This window comes from Chlorocebus sabaeus, chromosome 27 (assembly GCF_047675955.1).
Source record: "Chlorocebus sabaeus isolate Y175 chromosome 27, mChlSab1.0.hap1, whole genome shotgun sequence".
Lineage (NCBI taxonomy): Eukaryota > Metazoa > Chordata > Mammalia > Primates > Cercopithecidae > Chlorocebus > Chlorocebus sabaeus.
The window spans coordinates 8182586-8201855 of NC_132930.1; the positions used below are offsets into that span (position 1 = coordinate 8182586).

Sequence of the window (19270 nt, forward strand, 5' to 3'; positions counted from 1 at the left end):
AGTAGAGAGGAAATCCAAACCGGCTTTCCCCTCGGCCTCCACCCTGCCCTCATGGGTGCTCCAGGCGGGGCTTGTTGTGACTCAGGATCCACTAAGCACAGTTTGAAAACCTTGTATTACATTTGTATGTGGAGTTTTTAGAAAACGAATTCCTCAAAAGATCAGAACATCATTGTACCCATATGCAAGCTGTTTCTGAACATATTTGAATTGATATATCATTGCCACATTAATGGTAGTATTACATTCACAACATTCAAAATATAAAAGATTTGTAAAGTTTTTCCTAAAATAATATTTTAGTACAAAATAAGAGGAAATGTTACAATAGGATTAAGGTTGTACTTTTAAACCCTGCTGTCTCCCTCTTGTCCCTCTGACGTTTGTTCAAACCGGTAATTCAGTTTTTAAGATTAAGTTAAATCCTTATTCCTTTGGGTACTGTAACTCCTAGCGTAAGCTGAAAAAAATATCCAAATAGAGCAAAAAGATACAAGAAGGCATTTGTCCTTTGGTTGTGATGCTTAGTTACTCAGGTATGTTACTACCCAGCACACTGAGTACTAGAATGTGCTGCCTTCACTCTCAGGGCACACTATGGGAAGGAGAATATGGAAAGTTTGAAAAAGACCACCGGGTATTGTTATCCCTATTGACAGTCATCATGAGATGAGAGGATTTGGGACTTTCAAATCTATCTATAAAATATAATTATCAGCTCTGTTCCAAAACTGTACTGTTTGAGCTCCAATACTTGCATTCATATGGTAAGCTTTTCAGGATATTTCTGAAAATTGTAATGCTGAGAGTTGTTTCACCAATCAGTTGCCGACACAGCTTTGTCATTTGTTTTTTCTTTTGCTGTTACTAAATAAATCAAGAGGTGACACTGATTACTAGGAAGGCCTAACTTGTTCAGGAATAAGAAATCTCACATGGTTAAAATGCAAATAGGACTATCATATTGGATACTTCAGTTGTCTGGACCCACTTTGCTAAGGAGAATTGCAGGTTCACGATGGGTATCGTGGACAGTAATACCTCTTAGTCTCTTTTCGTCACCACTTGAGAGAATTTACAGTAGTCTCATTCTTTCAGACAACAAACTTGACCTGTTTTATCTCATCCTCATTCTTTTGAAAGGTAGTCAACATATTTGGACTCATAATTTTAGATTGGGAAACCACTTATAGTGTCAGCCTATATTTTTTAAATCAGATTTTTTTTTTTTTGAAATGGAGTCTCGCTCTGTCTCCAGGCTAGTATGCAGCGTCGGCTCACTGCAACCTCTGCCTCCTGAATTCAAGCGATTCTCCTGCCTCAGCCTCCTGAGTAGCTGGGACTACAGGCTCCTGCCACTACGCCTAGCCAAATTTTTGTATTTTTAGTAGAGACGGGATTTCACCATGTTGGCCAGGATGGTCTCGATCTCCTGACCTTGTGATCCACCCACCTCGGCCTCCCAAAGTGCTGGGATTACAGGGCTAAGCCACCATGCCTGGTCTAAATCAGATTTTTTAAATTAAATTAAAATTTTGTATTTTCTCAAGAAGAATTGTAAATAACAGAATAATTATGAAGTTTTATGTTTCATTGGCAGGGGTTTCTCTGATGTTTCTCACGTTTGATCTGTCACTTTAATATATCAGGAGTCAGGGTAATATCACTTCTCTTTGGTCTGAGCTTCTATTCTTTGTTAACATTTATTTACTTTTATTCTAACTTATTTCTAAGACACCTAAATTATGTTTTGTCTCATATTCATACTATGCTACTAGATTCCTTTGAAAATTAGTAGTACAGAAGTCTGGTCTTCCTTATTTTATAATTAAACCATTGTTTGAAATATGAAGGCGTGCCTTCGTGGAATACATAATTTTTTGAAAATGTTTAATATTTATTTGCTTCAATAGAAAAATGCAATTATGTCTTTAGTACTGCACAGATTACCTACTAATAATTTCTGTGTTTCTGAAAGCAAATCATTTATCTTGAGCATTACAGAAAACAGTGTAAGCTATATAATACCTGCCTAGATTCATCACTGATTAAAGCAGATTTCCCTGGTGATAAGATTTTGCTTTTTCTCTTATTATGATGCATGGATTGGGAAACTTTTTAAATGGAAACTTATCCAATGCTTTCATCTGTTCAAGTTTTTCTGAAATAGGTTATGGGTTAGAGGATCATTTCTGAGCTTAAGAGTAAACTCAGAACACTGTAATTCTGCTGTCAAGCCTTTTTTGATCAGGTAGCAGTGTTGTGTTTTATGTGCATTTTGTAGTTTGTGATTGATGTATGTCATCCACTAGATTGAAGTTTCACAAAAGCAGGGACTGTGTTTATCATATTTATCACCGTGTCTCCAGCGCTTGACTGACTAGCCTATGTTAACTACTCAATAAATATTTGATGACTAAATGAATTATTCATTTAAATAATTAATTCAGAAGTTGGAGCTTAATAAGTACTTGCTTAATGAAAGCCTGCCCCCTATTAACAAATCTAGTTCATGCTTTCCACGCATTGAAGGCACTGGTATCGAATGTGCTATCACTAAGGATTAATTTAGGGGTATGTTAGAAAAGAAGCCAAGACTTTTACAGAAGGCATTCTTTAGAAATTTAGACTCGTTCATCTATAAAACCTGTCTTCAAAGTTACATGATATATAAATGTGAGAAAATCATAGGTTGGAAAGATTCAGCAACAAATATCTGAGCACCGCTGCGTGGCAGGCTCTGTTCTAGGCTCTGGGGCTCAGCAGGGAGAGGGTAGAAGAATTTCTGCCTTTTGTTTCAGTGTTGGGAGATAGGTAGTGAACTTGTAAACTCAAACATCGTTCCAGACAGGCTTTAGTGCCCTGGGCACTGAGATAAGGCACTAAGATAGGAACACTGAGGTAGTGATCCTTTTTTACATTATTTCCTTTACCACTCCTCAAAATGTGGTTGGCATTTGGGGGATGGTTAAAGAGTTCCTTGATGTGGCATAATATAGATCAACCATTACACTCAGTGTGACTAAACAACAATTTAGCGCCCTTTGCAACATATGGCAACAAATGGTTTAGAGGATTCCTAGAGAAATATAAAACTTAATGGAAAACAGGACTTTTCTTGAGCATTCATGACTGCGAAGTTCACAGTAACTTCTGTATTAGAATAGAATGCTTTTTCAGATAAAACTACCACATCTATTCTTAGTAGCTGCACATATCACTTTCATTTGTGCTAAAAGCGAAATGAAAATTTACATGATGTACAGGTGATTTCATGGTTTAAAATTCCAGTAGTTTCCTGTTCTATTTGCTTAAGAACATTTGTAGTTACATCTTCCACTCTTTACCCTGATTATTTAGTGGGAGGGCCTCTAAAATGAGACACAACATGATCCATTGGGATGAGCAAGAAAATGTTAGAACTTCTCTTTGTTTTGTCTCATCTTTTTTAGTTCTTGCATTTTATAATGTGCATAATTTATTAATTTTAATAATGTTTTACAAAAATATAACTGTCATAAGTACATATTCAACATTTTTTTCTAATGTGCTCAAAAATGTTTGTGATAACTGATGTAATTTCATCTGCAGAACATCCTTATTAAACTATGTTATTAGGCTTATCTTGCTGTTGTGAAAGTTGATTCTTAGGTAAGTTAAGTTACTTGCTGAGGGACCCATATCCAGTGGTTGGCAGAGCAGGGATGCAAATCCCAGTTCTGTCTTAATTCCAGATCCCATGTTAATAATCTGTAAGTTGTGTTGCCAGCTCGCTTTCTAAGAAAGTAAGAATGTGTACAAAATATTGGAGACTTGAAAAGTAAAATGAAATCAATTGTGCAGTTGCATAATCACTAGATCAGCACTCAGGATGGGAAATGGGAGTCATTGGCCTGTTTGGGACTCAACGACTTAGTGAGGCAGCCTCTATGTACTCTATGTGCTGTATTCCATTTTCCTTGAAAATAAGATGGAACTATGTTTTTCATGATTTTCCCTCAACTGGCCGTTAGAATCTTCTCATTTAAAGTACTTAAGATTTCCTTAGATCTCTAATCACATGCTCCTCCTTTCTCGTATGATAGGTTCCTTCTTATGAATGCTTCGTGGTAGATTTTCCACCCTGGGTGTTGCTGCCTTCTCACTCAGATAAGATGGATGTGTTGTTTTTGCAAGCTACACCCAGACACCTCTCACATCCTGATTCCTTTCAGCTGGGTGTGTGAATTCTGGCCTTATAACTAAGCCCTTGGCTTTGTGAGTTCAAATGTGATTTCTATGGTTTGAAAAGTACCAAGTTAAAATCTATTTCTTGGCCTTAGAAAAATTAACCAGTTGAATTTCTCCAGAAGGAGGCAAATGAGCCATTCCAATGCTTTAATGACTTAATGCTGTCAGTCTTAGTACTGTAGACCAGATTAAAGGGAAAGGAAAGAAGGCGTTAGGTCTCTTTAAAACAAGGATGATACCCAGTGGAATGCAGAACACAGAGGAGCCCAGCAGCCTCTGAGAACCAGTGTTGTAGAATGGCTCTGAGAATCCCACAGCACATCCTAATTCCAGAGTTAACGTGTTTTAAACCTCAAGAGAATGGTGACTGCAGTAGCCTCTTAATTTATCATGCAGGCTTCTTTTGTCCTAATCCAACCCCAGACAGCTATTAGTGACCTTTCTGAAATGTAAATCTGATCCTGTCTCTCCTCTTCTAAAATTCACCAGGTGTCCCTTGCCTTTGGGGTTGTCAGCATAACACACAGACCTTTCCATTTCCATTCCCTGCTGGCTTTTCCAGCCTCATCTTCCTCACTGCCACACTTCACTTCGTCTATCATTTCCATACTGACTAAATGGCAACTCTCAAACATTACATGTCTTTTCATACATCTTTCTTTGTACATGTGATTTCTTCTCATTTGGAATTGCCTCCCTTATCCTTCCCCACCTCTCCCCATTTGTTGGCTAAACCTTAATTCATTGTTTAGGATTTAAAGTCAAGTGTCAACTCATGGATAGATTTTTTTTGAGCCATCCAGACTAAGATGATACCTCATTCCTGTGTTTATCTTTGTACTCACATAAAAGTACATATATAGCGTATAACATACAATATGTATAACATTTTTTAAGATAGGGTGTAACATATAATGTGATTCTTCCAGGGGAGCACTGTTTCTCTCCGATGATAATCTTGTGTTATAGTTTATTGTAGTTTGAAACTGCAAAGGAAAAGAAAGAGAATTGGTACCTGAGGATCGAAGGCCAGGCTAAGGGAAAATGGTGGGAGTTGGACATGAGGATGTCTGTAGTGATCAGAGAAGCTGGAGCCAGGTGCAGAGATGGAACGCTCACAAGCATTCTACATCAGGAGTTGCAAACTCCAGCCCAAGGGCTAAATCCACCCACTGCCTATTTGTAAATAAAGCTTTATTGGAACACAGCTACATCCATTTGTTTACATGTTGTCTTTAACTGTTTTCATGCTACCACAGCAGAATTAAGTAGTTGCAACAGAGAATATATGGGCCTCAAACTCTTAAAATATTCACCATGTGTCCTTTTGTGGAGAAAACTTGTCAGCCCTGCTCTAGATCAGCAATTCTCATAGTTAGGTTCTCAGATCAGCAGCTTTGCAACCACTGCACATTTCCAGGCTTCACCATAGGCCTATTCAACTGAGGAATTCTGGATGTGGGGCCCAGCAGTCTCTGTTAATAAGCTCTTCGGGTGATTCTGAAAATTAAAGTTTGAACAGCACCATCTAGATTTCTGGCCCAGTGGCTAATTACTTGGGACTTGATGACAACCAGGCAGTCAGGGTTTAGGAGAAACACCAGTAAGGCAAGGAGGTACAATTAGAAAACGAGGCAGCCAGGAAGCCAAGGAGAGTTTCTAACGAAGCTTTCCGAAATAAAAATTTCATGCAGGAAGGAACTCACTGTTGTATCCCCAGCACACGTACCTGCCCAGAAGTACCTGCTTAGGGTATATTTGTGAATGAATGCAGGCATGCATGTGTGCTTGCAAAGGAGCTAATCCCGAAATATGACCCTGAGGCCTGCAGGTAGGAATAGGGAAATAGGTACACCTGACTGGGGTGCCTCAGGACTGAGGCTGAAACCCACTCATAGAAATGAAGTATTACTGAAGACTGAGAACAGACACAAAAGTTTAAAAACCTGACGATTGGAACAAAATTCTAATTTTCATCTAATCTCAGTTTTACATCCCATTTGCTTCCTTGGGTATGTATTAGTTCTTGGTGTTTTGTCCTTACGGTGGTAGCTTAGCTGCACCTCTAGTTGACCTTAGACAATCTACTCCATCTCCACAAAGCTATTAACTGAATTAATAAGTGTAAAACACTTAGCCGTGCCTGCTACAATTTTTCTATTCGTGAAATGCCGGTTTCCTCTTCAACATCTTCCTAGTCATAATCTTATTTCATATGGAAGTAAATCTTACTAGTATTTATCCACATTTACTCCAATGGTACAATTTTGTTTAATAATATTACTTTGTCTTTAAGGAAATTTCTGCCAAATAGCCCATGTTGTAATCTGAAGCCTGGGTTGATAAGAGTTTGATTATTATACTTTTCTCATTTAGGAGCACATCACAAACTTTTAAAAAATATGACATCATCTAAGCACTGACATAATGTTTGCTAATATGGGAATAGGTCACTTTGAGGTTCCATTATTTCGCAAAATATACAGGTATTGGGGAAAAACTATAATTTCTAAAACTATCATAATACATTTTACCAGTCTCTACATGAAGCTTTCTGTCCTCACTTAGAGTAGAAGTGTTACATTTATGTGCCTTTTTAAAAATTCTGCATACATTAGGAACATCTGAAAGAGAAAATAAGATTACTGGAGGCTTTACTAGGTGAATAAACATTATTTTATGATTTTTTCAGTGATAACTAAATCTATATTATATCAAAGAGTCATCAACCTCGAGCCTTTATAACATTTAGCATGGTGACGTTTAGAAAGTAAAATTAGTGTTTGGAGTTTTTTTTAATTCCATAAATGCCATGGGAATTTTATCGCATTTCAACACTTGCTGAATATGTAATTCCCCTAGTGCCCATTAGTGGCCATCTGTGTAAGGTAATACATATTTGGGATGAAATTGATTACGGCCTAAACACTCTTGTGTTATGATCAGGAAAAGCACGCAAAGTTCAAATCTTTTTTTCTAATGATCGTTATATAGCTAACAGTATTAATTTCCAAAAGCAGAACAGCCTATCACTCAAGATTCTAATCTCATCATAAATGATACCAGGGCAAAAGGAAAGGAGTCTGCAGAGCCTTCTGCTGAAATTAACCAGTGCTGTTCTCAAGGAGCTCTCAGGATAAAGGGAAAATTAACACGCTTTTGGAGTACAGTGTTTCCTTCATAGGCATCAAAGTAGAACCATTACAATTTTGCTGACTATTCAGAAATGTTTTATTCTTCTTCTTAAGGATTTGTGTTAAAACCACCAAAACACTCCATGTTAACCTACTTGTGTGACTTTTCTCAGCATGCCTTGCTGGCCCTACGTCTTTGATCCTTTATGTTATTTGTGCCTGCTTTGAAAATGTTTCTCTTTTACCTGTACAAAACTAGATACTTTCTTTCTTTCAAATATGATTTCAATGTGATCTCTCCAGTGAAGTCATTTTATTTTTATAGGTATGTGAGTGGCAATGTATATTATATTGGTGTACTTTCTGAGCTCATTTTCCCCCTTGGAGACAGAAAATATACAAAATATTTGTTTATATATTTCTAATGAATGTGTTCATATCTTGGCTCCCACATTATCTAGTTACCCCAGTGTTTTGGGAAACATATTGCAAAAAAATATTTTTGCAGGAAATTTTGAGGACTTGTATTACTAAACTGTCCCCATGATCACTAAAAAAAAAAAAAAACCTTATCATGTCTTGGGTAAAATACTTAAAATTTGAATGCAGCTATATCCTGATCTTCACTGGGATGTGAACCAGAATGATTTAACTGCAAATGCCCTAAAAGTAGCTGAAGATTTGAAAGAATCATTGTGTAAACATTTAAATTCAACAATTATGATGCTGGCATCATTGATGCTGAATTTTTCTTCCTTTCCTTTCTTGAACTTCTTGATGATAATTATTCATCAGGTTATGGTAGATTTCAAGTCTGCTTCCCATTAAAGGAAATAAAATAATGCTATCTTCTTGAAGGAAATTTGCCTTCGTGTATCATATATTATATACTAAGAAGTCATGCATCAAGTGTGTCTAATAACTATCCATATTATTTGGAATATATTGAAAAGAAAATGATCTAGATTGCAGCAGTATTTTTATAATTTCTGGATTTTGCTCTTGTCATTAGCTCACTTAGCAAACATACTAAATGCTGACATTCAATGCTGTGGAGTCATTAAGATGAGCAAGACATAGTCCCTACTTTTGAGCAAACCTACCTTACTCATGTATTTACACTTCTCTTAATAGAAGATATATAAAGATGAGCAAAGTTCTGTAGGAGAACAGCAGCGGGGAAATTTTGTTTTAAGAAATAAAGGAAAGCTTAAAAGAAACAATAACTTTTGAGTTTGGTTTTGTAGGAGGAACCAAGTTTCACTAGGCAACGCAATGGGGGAATGTGTGTGTGTCTATCTACTTAGACATACATACTTATGTATACACAGACAAACACTACATATACGCATGCCCATCCTGTATGGCCACTATAGCAGGGACTGTTGCCTGGGCAATTTAGCACTCATTCCCATCCCCCTTCTTCCTCAACAGCTCTACTATGGAGCCTGGAAAAGCTAAATACAAATAGTTAGCGTTAGCCTTGTAAAACTATCTGGCCAACTAGTATTTGGAAATATGCTGAGGGCTTTTCAAAAACACTTTGCTTTTCATATAAGAGACAGATACAGTTGGTATTTTTGTCTTCTATATGGCCTTTATAATTATACCTTGGGACATTGGGAGAGGTCAGGAGAATTAGTTGAGGTATGGTCGAGCTACAAATTAAATGTCCACAACTGCCCACTTCAGTACTACTTAAGTGAGGGAAGTTAATTTATTTAAGCCATTGTTAGATTTTTCTATTACTTGCAGCCAAAAGCATTCTAAACTAATGCAGGTATAAATTACATGCATGCATACACACACACTTTCTCTCTCACTTGCATATTTGTATATATAGTTAACTTTATTTTTCATGCCTAACCAAAGCTTGAGACTAATTTTAGACTTCAATTTTGGTGAAAATAAGGAAAAGTAGAAAATGGCTTTCTTTGTTATCACCAATTCTGGCAGTATCCTCAATACTTACTTTCCCTTGCATTCATTCTGCCCTCACCTATATTTTAAATGGGAAAAAAATGAAGGCAAGAGAGGAGAAAATGAGAAGAAAGATAATTGCTGACGAGGATCACGCTGGAGATTGAAACAGGGCAAGACTGAGAATCAGCTGGTTGCGGCCTGCCAAGCACTGTTAGGAAGGGTACCCAGCTAGCAAGAGTGCCTAGGCATGTGATGGAAATAAAATTTTATATCTTAATCCATCACTGCACTCTTATGTATTTAGGACCAAGAACATTACCTATGTCCATTTGGCAAACCAGGTTTCCCTAACAGCCAAGACCTTGTTCTCTCCCCCTTACCACCTCCATTTAGGAAGATGAGAGTAGAAACCATTCTTTCTCATGAGAGATTAAAACAGCTTTTGGCTGGGTGTGGTGGCTCACGCCTTTAATCCCAATACTTTGGGAGGCCAAAGTGGGCAGACCACTTGAGGCCAGCAGTTTGAGACCAGCCTGGCTAACATGATGAAACCCCCCGTCTCATATAAAAGCCCAGCGTGGTGGCACACACCTATAATCCAAAGTCCTCTGTAGGCTGAGGCAGGAGAATCACTTGAACCCGGGAGGTGGAGGTTGTGGTGAGCCAAGATGGCACCACTGTACTTTAGCCTGAGATACAGAGCAAGACTCCATCTCAAAATAAATAATAAAAATAACAGCTTTCCCCAGAGCCCATTGGTTGTGTTTGTTCTTACAGCGAAGACAATATCTAACGAGCAAGAGATATTTGAGTCCGATCTTCTGCTACACAAATGTGGAACTATGTGAAAAACATCCAACTTGTTCTTCCTTGTAGAGACTAGTATCACTTTGTTGTTCTTTTCCTCATGGTTTCTAGTTGTTGTGTATACATTTCCTGACACTGCATCAAATTGCAATTTAATAGTATTAACAGGTAACCTTACTCTTTTTCAAACAGGTCAACAAGATTGCGTCTTCACTGTGGTGGTCTCCCATAGCTGTACGTGCGTGTGTGTGCGTGCGTGTGTGTGTGTGTGTGTGTGTGTGTGTGTGTGTGTGTGTGTTAGAATGCCTGTCCTTTTTAACTGACGTTTTTTTTGTGTGTGGTTTTTTTTTGAGACAGAGTCTCGCTCTGTCACCCGGGCTGGAGTGCAGTGGCGCAATCTCGGCTCACCTGCAATCTCTGCCTCCCAGGTTCAAGAGGTTCTCCTGCCTCAGCCTCCCAGGTAGCTGGGACTACAGGCACATGCCACCATGCCCAGCTACTTTCTTGTATTTTTAGTAGAGATGGGGTTTCACCATATTAGCCAGGTTGGTCTCAAGCTCCTGACCTCAAGTGATCCTCTCGCCTTGGCCTCCCGAAGTGCTGGGATTACAGGTGTGAGCCACCGTGCCCAGGCTGGTTTTAACTGACTTTGGATTTTACTTCGCTTCTATGCAAGTTTATTTTAGAATCTGTTCCTTACCTTAGGGGTTACGTTAGACAGCTTCAGGGAGCCTCAGTCTAATGCCTAAAGACTGGATGAAAGTCAAGGATATTTCAGAGAGAAAACTCAATGGGATAGTTGGAAGTTGCACCAAAGTCTGTGAATTATCATTTAGTCTCTGATTTTAAAACATATACATACTTCAATTTTTTGTTCTTGAAGAATGTGAGCGGATTTTTTTTTTAATTTCTACCACTAATTTTTTTCAGAATCTTCAACTGCTTGGAGCAACAGCCATTGAGGATAAATTACAAGATCAAGTGCCTGAAACCATAGAAACGCTAATGAAAGCAGACATCAAAATCTGGATCCTTACAGGGGACAAGCAAGAAACTGCCATTAACATTGGTAATTCACCTAGTTCAAGTTTTGCATGTTGGTGCTTTTTAATAAGTTGATATATTTTAGAAGATGGATTTGAGACATTTCAAGATTCAAAAGATTTGATATGTCAAGATTGGAATATTCCAGTCTTTTTTCACCTTTGCATCTCTACCTCCCACATGTTCTATCCATAAGTGGCACATGTGGATAACATTTCTACAGTTGTCTGGAAATTGGGCTTATGGAATATTTATGTATTGACACTTGATTTTGTGACCAAAAGTTATTTTAAGATAATAGGAAAGAAGAAGATTGCCAGTTTGTATTCATACTATGTTAATCCCCATTTTTTGGAAAGACTTTATAGTAGCTCAGGGTGCCATAAGAGAATACCACACGCCAAGTGGTTTAGGCAACAGAAATTTATTTTCACACAGTTCCGGAAGCTTCAGATCTGGAAGTTCAAGATCAAGGTGCCTGCAGGGTTGTTTTCTGGTAAGGCCTCTCTGCCTGACTGTCGTCACATGGCTCCTCTTCTGTATACTACTCCTTATGTCTCTTCCTCCTGAGACACCAGTCCTATTGCATTAGAGCACTGTCTTAGTCCATTCTGTCTGCCATAACAAAATACCATGAGCTGGGTGGCTTATGAACAACAAATTTATATCTCATCGTTCTGAAGGCTGAGAAGCCCAAGGTTAAGGCACCAGCATATTTGGTGTCTGATGACTGCTGGCCTTCTGGTTCATAGATAACACCTTCTTAACTGTGGTCTCACATGGCAGAAGGGGCAAGGTAGCCCTCTGAGGCCTCTTTTATAAGGGCACTAATCCTATTCATGAGCTCTCTGCTTTCATGACCTAATCATCTCCCAGAGACCCCACTTCCTACTGTCACCATACTAGTGATTGGGTTTCAGCATATGAATTTGGGGGAGCACAAACATTCAGACCATAGCAGGCCTCACCCTTATGGTCTCATTGAACCCTAATTACCTCCTTAAAGACTATGTCCAAATGTAGTGTCACTGGTGGTTAGGAGTTCAGCATAGGAATTGGGATGAGTGGTGGTGGGGAGAACAATTGAGTCCCTAACGGAGGTCTTACACAGGGAAAGTTATTTGGCATTGGAAGCCTGTAGTCCCAGCAATATGCCAAAAAAGAAAAAAAAAAAGTTTTTTCCCCAAATTTAGTAAAAGTAGGTAGCTTCCACACTATAAATCCTGACATAGATTTAGCCTCTTGATATTAATCATATATATTACATACAAAATTCCACCCAAGTTGAAGGAAGTATTTTAGGGGAGTTCACAGCATGAAACCACATTTTTAGAAAGTCATTTTAAAATATTCTGTATTTTTTAAAATTTAGCTAGTATTTATTTTAGAAGTATTAGCAGTCAGCCTAACGTATCCTGTAAATATAAAACTCTACTTCAAATTTATCGCAAATTGATGTTATTAATAGAAAATTCATTTTGTTTTTTAAAAAACTAGAAGTTGACAAACCACACAAGTTGTTAATTTTGATTGTAAAAATTATCGCTGTTATTAGAAAATGGAAAGAAGACGTATGAGAAGGAAAATAATGGTGAAATGCAGAATGTATTAAAATTGGGAGACCTAAAAACACAAATATGGTAAGACAGACTACAGATAGAAAATATATGACAATAAAGGGCGGTAAATGTGGAAAATAGGCAGTCAAGGGTACCAGTAGTTCAGGATATGTTCACTATTATGGATGTTCCTATGAAAAAAGAATATGGTAGTGGTTTCTGGTTACATTTAACATTCAGAATCTTGAGCCATGGTTGGTTCCTAGAAAAAGGTAGGGAAGATTCACCCATTCAGCATAATCGTGGTATCTGCAGTGCCAGGTACCAGTTAAGTGCAAGGAGCAGAGCAGGAAACAAAATAACCCAAAAAAATCTCTGCCCTTGTGGAGTTCAGATACTAGTCAGAGAAACACACAATAAAGTAAATTAGAAAAGTACGTAGTATAATGGATATCAACGATTGCTATAAAGAAAACTGAAATGGGAGGGAAACACAGGGCATTGCACAGAGGGATTTGGTTTTAAATAGTGAAGTCAGGAAGAACTTATTGAGATGGTGACAGCTGAGGAACGACCTAAAAGAGGAGAGGGAGCTTGTTGCATGATGATTAGAGAAAAGCTGTCTTCTGTTACAGAGAGAAACAGCACAAAAGCAAAAGGAAGAATAGTAGTAGAAGAAATATTCAGCATAGCAGTGGGGCCTCCCAGGCCACTGTCAGAACTCTGCATTTACTCCAAGTAAACAGGGAAATCACTTGATGGTTCTCTGCAGAGGAAAGACATGCTCTGACTTTCCCGTAAAAACAGTCACTCTGGCAGCTAGGCTGAAAATGGACTCAGAGGGAAGCAAGTGTAGAAGCTGGTAGACCAGGAAATAAGCTATTGCATTAATCCAGGGGAAATATGATGGAGGCTTGGACCAAGGTGGTAACAAGGGAAAGGGTAAGAAGTGTTTGGGTTCTTGATGTGTTTTAATGGTAAATAGTAGTTGGGTTCTTAATATATTTTAAAGGTAGAGACAACAAGATTGATAGATGTAGAGTATGAGAGAAAGAAATAGATCAGGTAGCTTCAAGATTTTTGGCCTTAGCATTTGAAGGATGGAGTTACCAGTAACCCAAATGATGAAAACTGAAGGGAAAGTACGTTTTCTTGATGGAGGCTGGAGGAGTGTGGTCAGGAGCCTGGTTTTTGAGTAGGCTGCCTTTGAGATGATGGAAATGCCTACTTTCTACGTAAGTGTCTGCAGTTAAGTAAGCGCTTGCATATGAGTCTGGAGTTCAGGAAGGAGGGTGAGTGGAACTTAGGAGTTTCAGAATGGTCGACATATGGATGATATATGAAATCATGAGATGGAATGAGATCACAAAGGCAATGTGAGTATAGATGGAATTATTTTAAATAGCATGGTATTTTTAAAACGTGGCATCAGCAGAGTTGCCTCTTCTTCAGACACAGCTGTAGCAAACAGGTACAGAGTAGGCCAAGTTGGACTTAACAAAGGGGGGATTTTTGCCCTGCAGTAAGTACAACAAAGCAAGAGAAGGCAGGAAAGTAGAGGATGTACTGATTCTCCCAGGAAAGGAGACGGTGATGGGATCAGCGGATCCAAGAGGCAGCCACCTGCACCTTCCCTAGGTGTCTAGAGAAGGGTTCTGTTATTCTATTTTCTAGAAACAGTCATTGGCCTATCTTTTGCTCCTCATGTTGGTCATCATGAAGGGTATTACAAATCCATTTGTCGGTTTTCAGGACATCAAGAATCCTTACCACCATCTCTTTCCAGATGTCTTTGTAGCCTTAACAGGCCAGATGTATTTGTTGCATATCCCTCCTGTGACAAGCAAGAGCATTTCATTTTTAACTTCCTACAAACCTGGAAAACAACTGGTTGCCCTCAGTCCTTGTAAAATCATCTTTAGGTATTTTCATAGTACATATCATTGTTGTAACATCTTTACCTATTCTCTGGAGAAATTAGTTATGAATTAATATACTCTGTTTGGATACAGGACACTCCTGCAAACTGTTGAAGAAGAACATGGGAATGATTGTTATAAATGAAGGCTCTCTTGACGTAAGTAAAATCATGTATTTTTAAAACTCCTTTAAAAATGGATTCGTGTTATTTTATTTTATATTCGGGTAGCTTTGGAAATATTTTATCTTCCTGAGGTTCAAAGGTACCTTATCACTGTAGTTCTGTTTTAATGTAATGTACTCTGTTTTGAATCACATTGATGTAAATTGATTCAAGCTTTACATCTGTGACAGCTAAAAGAACTTGCAAAATGATTTGCGTAATATTGTGAGACAGAGAAGTGGTTTTACAAAAGCGTTATGTCAAGAGGTTGCTGAGTGACTGCAACTTGCTCATATCCAAGTATTCTGTATATTAAACATTTTATATCTGCTTTAACTTCCAGTGTTAATATATATTTTACCTCTTTTTTAAAAAATGTGAAAGCTATCGAACAACACAAAACAACCATTCCTGGTAAGACATTCTTTCTTTAATGTCCTAACTTCTGGAATGAAATATAAATTCCCAGGATGTCTTTTTTCATGGCTGTGATCACTTGACGTTATATTGGGGAAATGAGGAAAGATTTGTTAGGAATACAGTGTAAAATAGTTAGCAAAATAATATGTAGGTCAAGTGACCTGTTAATAGTTTAAAGGAGACTATTTGTAATTTTAGGTGGAAGACAGGGCAGTAGAGGTGATTATACAGTTTCTTAAAATAGTCATTATGACGCAAAGAACAGAGCAAACCTTGGTAATTAGGGATGTTGGTGAAGCTGAGAGGCCACAGGCATGGAAGGGATGGTGAAGCAGTGACTGAAGAAGGGATGGTGTTGATGCCTTTGTCAGTAACATGGGTTACAGGTGGTGCACAGTTTTTCTTATACCTGAAGGAAATTAGAGACAGGACCTGTGATGTGGAAGCAAAAGCAGGGCAAGCCACACTTCATTTGATATGGTATCCTTTCTGTCTGGCTTTGGGCATTTACCTTCCGTAGCATATGGTAGCCTTGCTTCTTTTGTCTTATTCTTGCCATCATCTTTCTCCAATTCTTGGATAAGCGTGTTCTTTAAGTGTTGTAAGTATCAAGCAGTGTGAATAGTAATCTTAAGAAAAATTAGAGAAGTGAAATGCCAAAAATAGTCGTTGTATTGTACCAGTGTATTGTTAAGACAGTGGCATTTATTTTCATTTTGAGGTTTCTAAGATGGTAACTCAAAATTAATAACTTCAAAGATCCTTGGACGACCTGTTTCTACCAGAGCAAACATTGATAGGAGTCTCAAGTTGAATACTAAATTTCAATAAAAGCAAGAACTATGTCTGTCTTTTCTGGTTTATCATTCTTTTTCAGTGCCCTGCAAATGGCCTAGCACATAGTAAGTACACTATAAATATTTGAGAAGTGAGTCACTGAGTAATTTTTAATTAAGGGCTTCTTTAAAAAAAAAAAAAAAAGTATATCAGTTTTAAATTTGGTTGTCATTGATCATATCTGATATTTTTTAAGTAAAGTGGCTAAAAATCTCCTTAGCAGTTCAAATAGCAGTTTAAAGATCACAGGCAAACACTGTGGCTGAATGGATTAACACTAATTTGTCCAGCTCCAGACTGCCAGGCATTCTAACACTGCTGTCTGGGGAAGGCTTTTCTCCCGGGGAGTTAAGTGGTGACTTTACAAATCTGACTGTTTAGGGTCAGACCTGCTGCGGTGCACTCATTGGTTTCTCAGCAGGAAAGGAAACATCACTTTGCATAGCTCCTTCCGATCGTGTGTCATAAAACCCATGGCTGGGATTTCAGGCAAATCATTAGATGTGCTAGAGTGCCTGTAGGTAAATCATCATTTTTTCATCAATATGGAAAAGAAAAGCATCCAATCTGTGTTCAAATTGTACTGATCAGTAATGAATAGAATGATTTTATTAGCACAAAGAATAATTAGCATTTAAGTAATGAACTTAGGAATATAATGTCTTAGGAAATGTGAATGTGTGTTTTGTCAAGTGACAATTTTAATGAGTGTACTCAAATCATTCTGTGAAATAGCACAGGGTGAAGAGCACAGTCCCAATGTGACTGTGTCCCAATCTGACTGTGGGACCTTCAGCAAATTAAAATCAGCTTCTCTGAGCCACTTCTGCTGCCTAGAAAGTAAGGAGAATGTAACCTTTGGCATAGGATTAGCATAGTTAGCATAGTACATGGCACATGTAAAAAAATGAGATGTTATAAAATTTTGTGGAAAGAATATAACTTCAATAGCTTGTAAGCTGTTTTGCATAGTGATCATTTTTGTTATAAAAAAATACTATTTCCCTATCTTTTACTTTTTTCCCTAAGGTGGCAAGTTACAATTGTAGGTTCTCTTTCACGTAAGTGATGCATATTGAGCATTTTTCTGTTCAGATTTTCTACCAAAATATTATTCCTAAAGCTGATAAAATTCAGAAGCTGAATCTCTTTTTCTTGTGTTGAACTTTTATAATGTATCATATTCGGAGCTCTTAAAATTTCAGATAGAAAACCCTTTCTCCTAGTGATGATAATGATGGAAATCTTTGTCTTCCATAATCTAGATCACCACCAAAGAAATTCCACTAGGCTTTCTAATTTTTTCTTTTTGAGTTTCACTATGAGCATCCTTCTTAAAAAAAAAAATAACTCTTCAGCATTTTTAAAAACATTTAAATAAATACATAAGACCAAACTACAGTTGAAAATACAATCATAATGGAAGTCTCGCTCTACAGACCTGATAGGGAAACCTGACGGGTCTTTCTGCCTTGGTTCATTCTTGACTCTTTTCATAGCAAGAGCAGCGGCCCCAGCTAGAATGTTGTCCAAGAGCAAAGCCAGGTGTTGTCACCCAGTTACCCACCAGGTTCTTGTAAAATTGCCAGGATCAGCAAAAGAGTTGGGCAGAAAGCTTGATTTTTTTTTTTTTTAGAAAAAAATTTCATGGATAAATGTAATTAAGAATCATCTAAAGTTGATCAAAACTTATTAGGTATTTGTGATAAATATTTTTTTGAATTTGAATAACTTTCTATAGTACTACTTTGAACTACTTTATTAGTATTTGATTGTGTTCTCATATTGAGGTTTTTTGTTTTTTTTTTTGAGACCGAGTCTTGCTCTGTCACCCAGGCTGGAGTGCAGTAGCGTGGTCTTGGCTCACTGCAACCTCCGCCTTCTGGGTTCAAGGGATTTTCCTGACTCAGCCTCCTGAGTAGCTGGGATCACACGCATTCGCCACCACACTCAGCTAATTTTTGTATTTTTAGTAGAGATGGGATTTCACCATGTTGGCCAGGCTGATCTTGAACTCCTGACCTCAACTGATCCGCCCACCTTGGCCTCCCAAAGTGTTGGGATTACAGGCGTGAGCCACTGTGCCCGGCCGAGACATTTGTTTAAGCATCTGCAAAGGCAGAATTTCAAAATACTGACTTGAAAGGGGAATATTTTACTTCTCTAACTCCATAGCAATGCCCAAGAAATGTCCCACAGACTTCTAATTAATGATAAAGCCTTATACCTAGTGATACTTTTGCATCTCTTTTATATCTTTTAGATTGTTGTCAAGTAAATTTTTAAAGTCTGTATGTTAAATCCGGAAACATCTAGAATGTGAGCTAAGCACTAGAGAATCTCATACTGTGGGCCATCTTTGGCTCCCAATTTCTAATTAAACTCTTTCAAAACGCACTGAAACAGTTATGGAAGGATTGGGTTTCTGCGATATTATTTATATCCTCCATGGCACATCAACTCCAAATCTCTGGAAATACTTTCAGGCAACTTAACATATTATGTTTTTGTATAGGTTTGGTCTAAGTTTCCTCTTATGGGAGAAAATTTTTGAAGACATGTTTCATTGAGATAGCTCAGGATTTCACCACAATTTCATCTAAATCCAGAGTGGGTGGGAGGGACCATCACTTTTTAAGCCATTGACTGTGTGATTTAAACAGGTTTCTTAGGAGTGTCAAAATTGACTGTGTTGAGTCTCTCGTGATATACCCTTAACCTTGATCTCTCCTCCTTCTGGCATCTCTTTTATATGAGGAGTTGTGGGATCTGTCCCCAGAGGTGGAGCTACATCTCAAATCCATTTTTTCTATTTTTTATCCCCCTTTCTGTACTGCCAGGCTTTCCTAGAAAACAGAAAAGGCATAGAAAGGGAAAATATACACTATACATTTATTCAATCAACAGGCATGATGTTTGGAGACATAAATTTCCTACCCTCAAAAGCTTCTGGTCAGTGTTCCCAAGCTTAACTTCTGAGAAGCCCTGCCACCTCTCCTTCTGATCATCCTGGCAGTTTTTCTAGATTGTCTCTGCTGTTGTTGATGTTCACCTTCAGCCTGATCAGGAGCCACCACCTAATGAATGGGAAGTCGTGTTTGGATCCTGCAGGAAAATGCAGCTTTCTGTGTATTTTGTAACAGGTATTGGCTTCAGGACTTTACAGAGATGATCACATTTATACCTGAAACTATTAATTTATATGTTATAGGCAGATACTATTATGCCCATTT

At 37.9% G+C, this 19270-nt stretch overlaps 1 protein-coding gene across 4 annotated transcripts in view; it reads left to right on the forward strand.

Annotated features, from left to right (window-relative positions):
- ATP8A1 (ATPase phospholipid transporting 8A1) overlaps positions 1–19270 on the forward strand; it is a 266338-nt gene that overhangs the window by 150224 nt on the left and 96844 nt on the right. For all 4 annotated transcript variants that reach the window (XM_008017516.3, XM_008017518.3, XM_008017515.3 and 1 more), the window contains 2 exons: positions 11025–11163; positions 14710–14774. In XM_008017516.3, coding sequence (XP_008015707.1) covers positions 11025–11163; positions 14710–14774 — 204 coding nt within the window. The remainder of the gene's footprint in view (positions 1–11024; positions 11164–14709; positions 14775–19270) is intronic.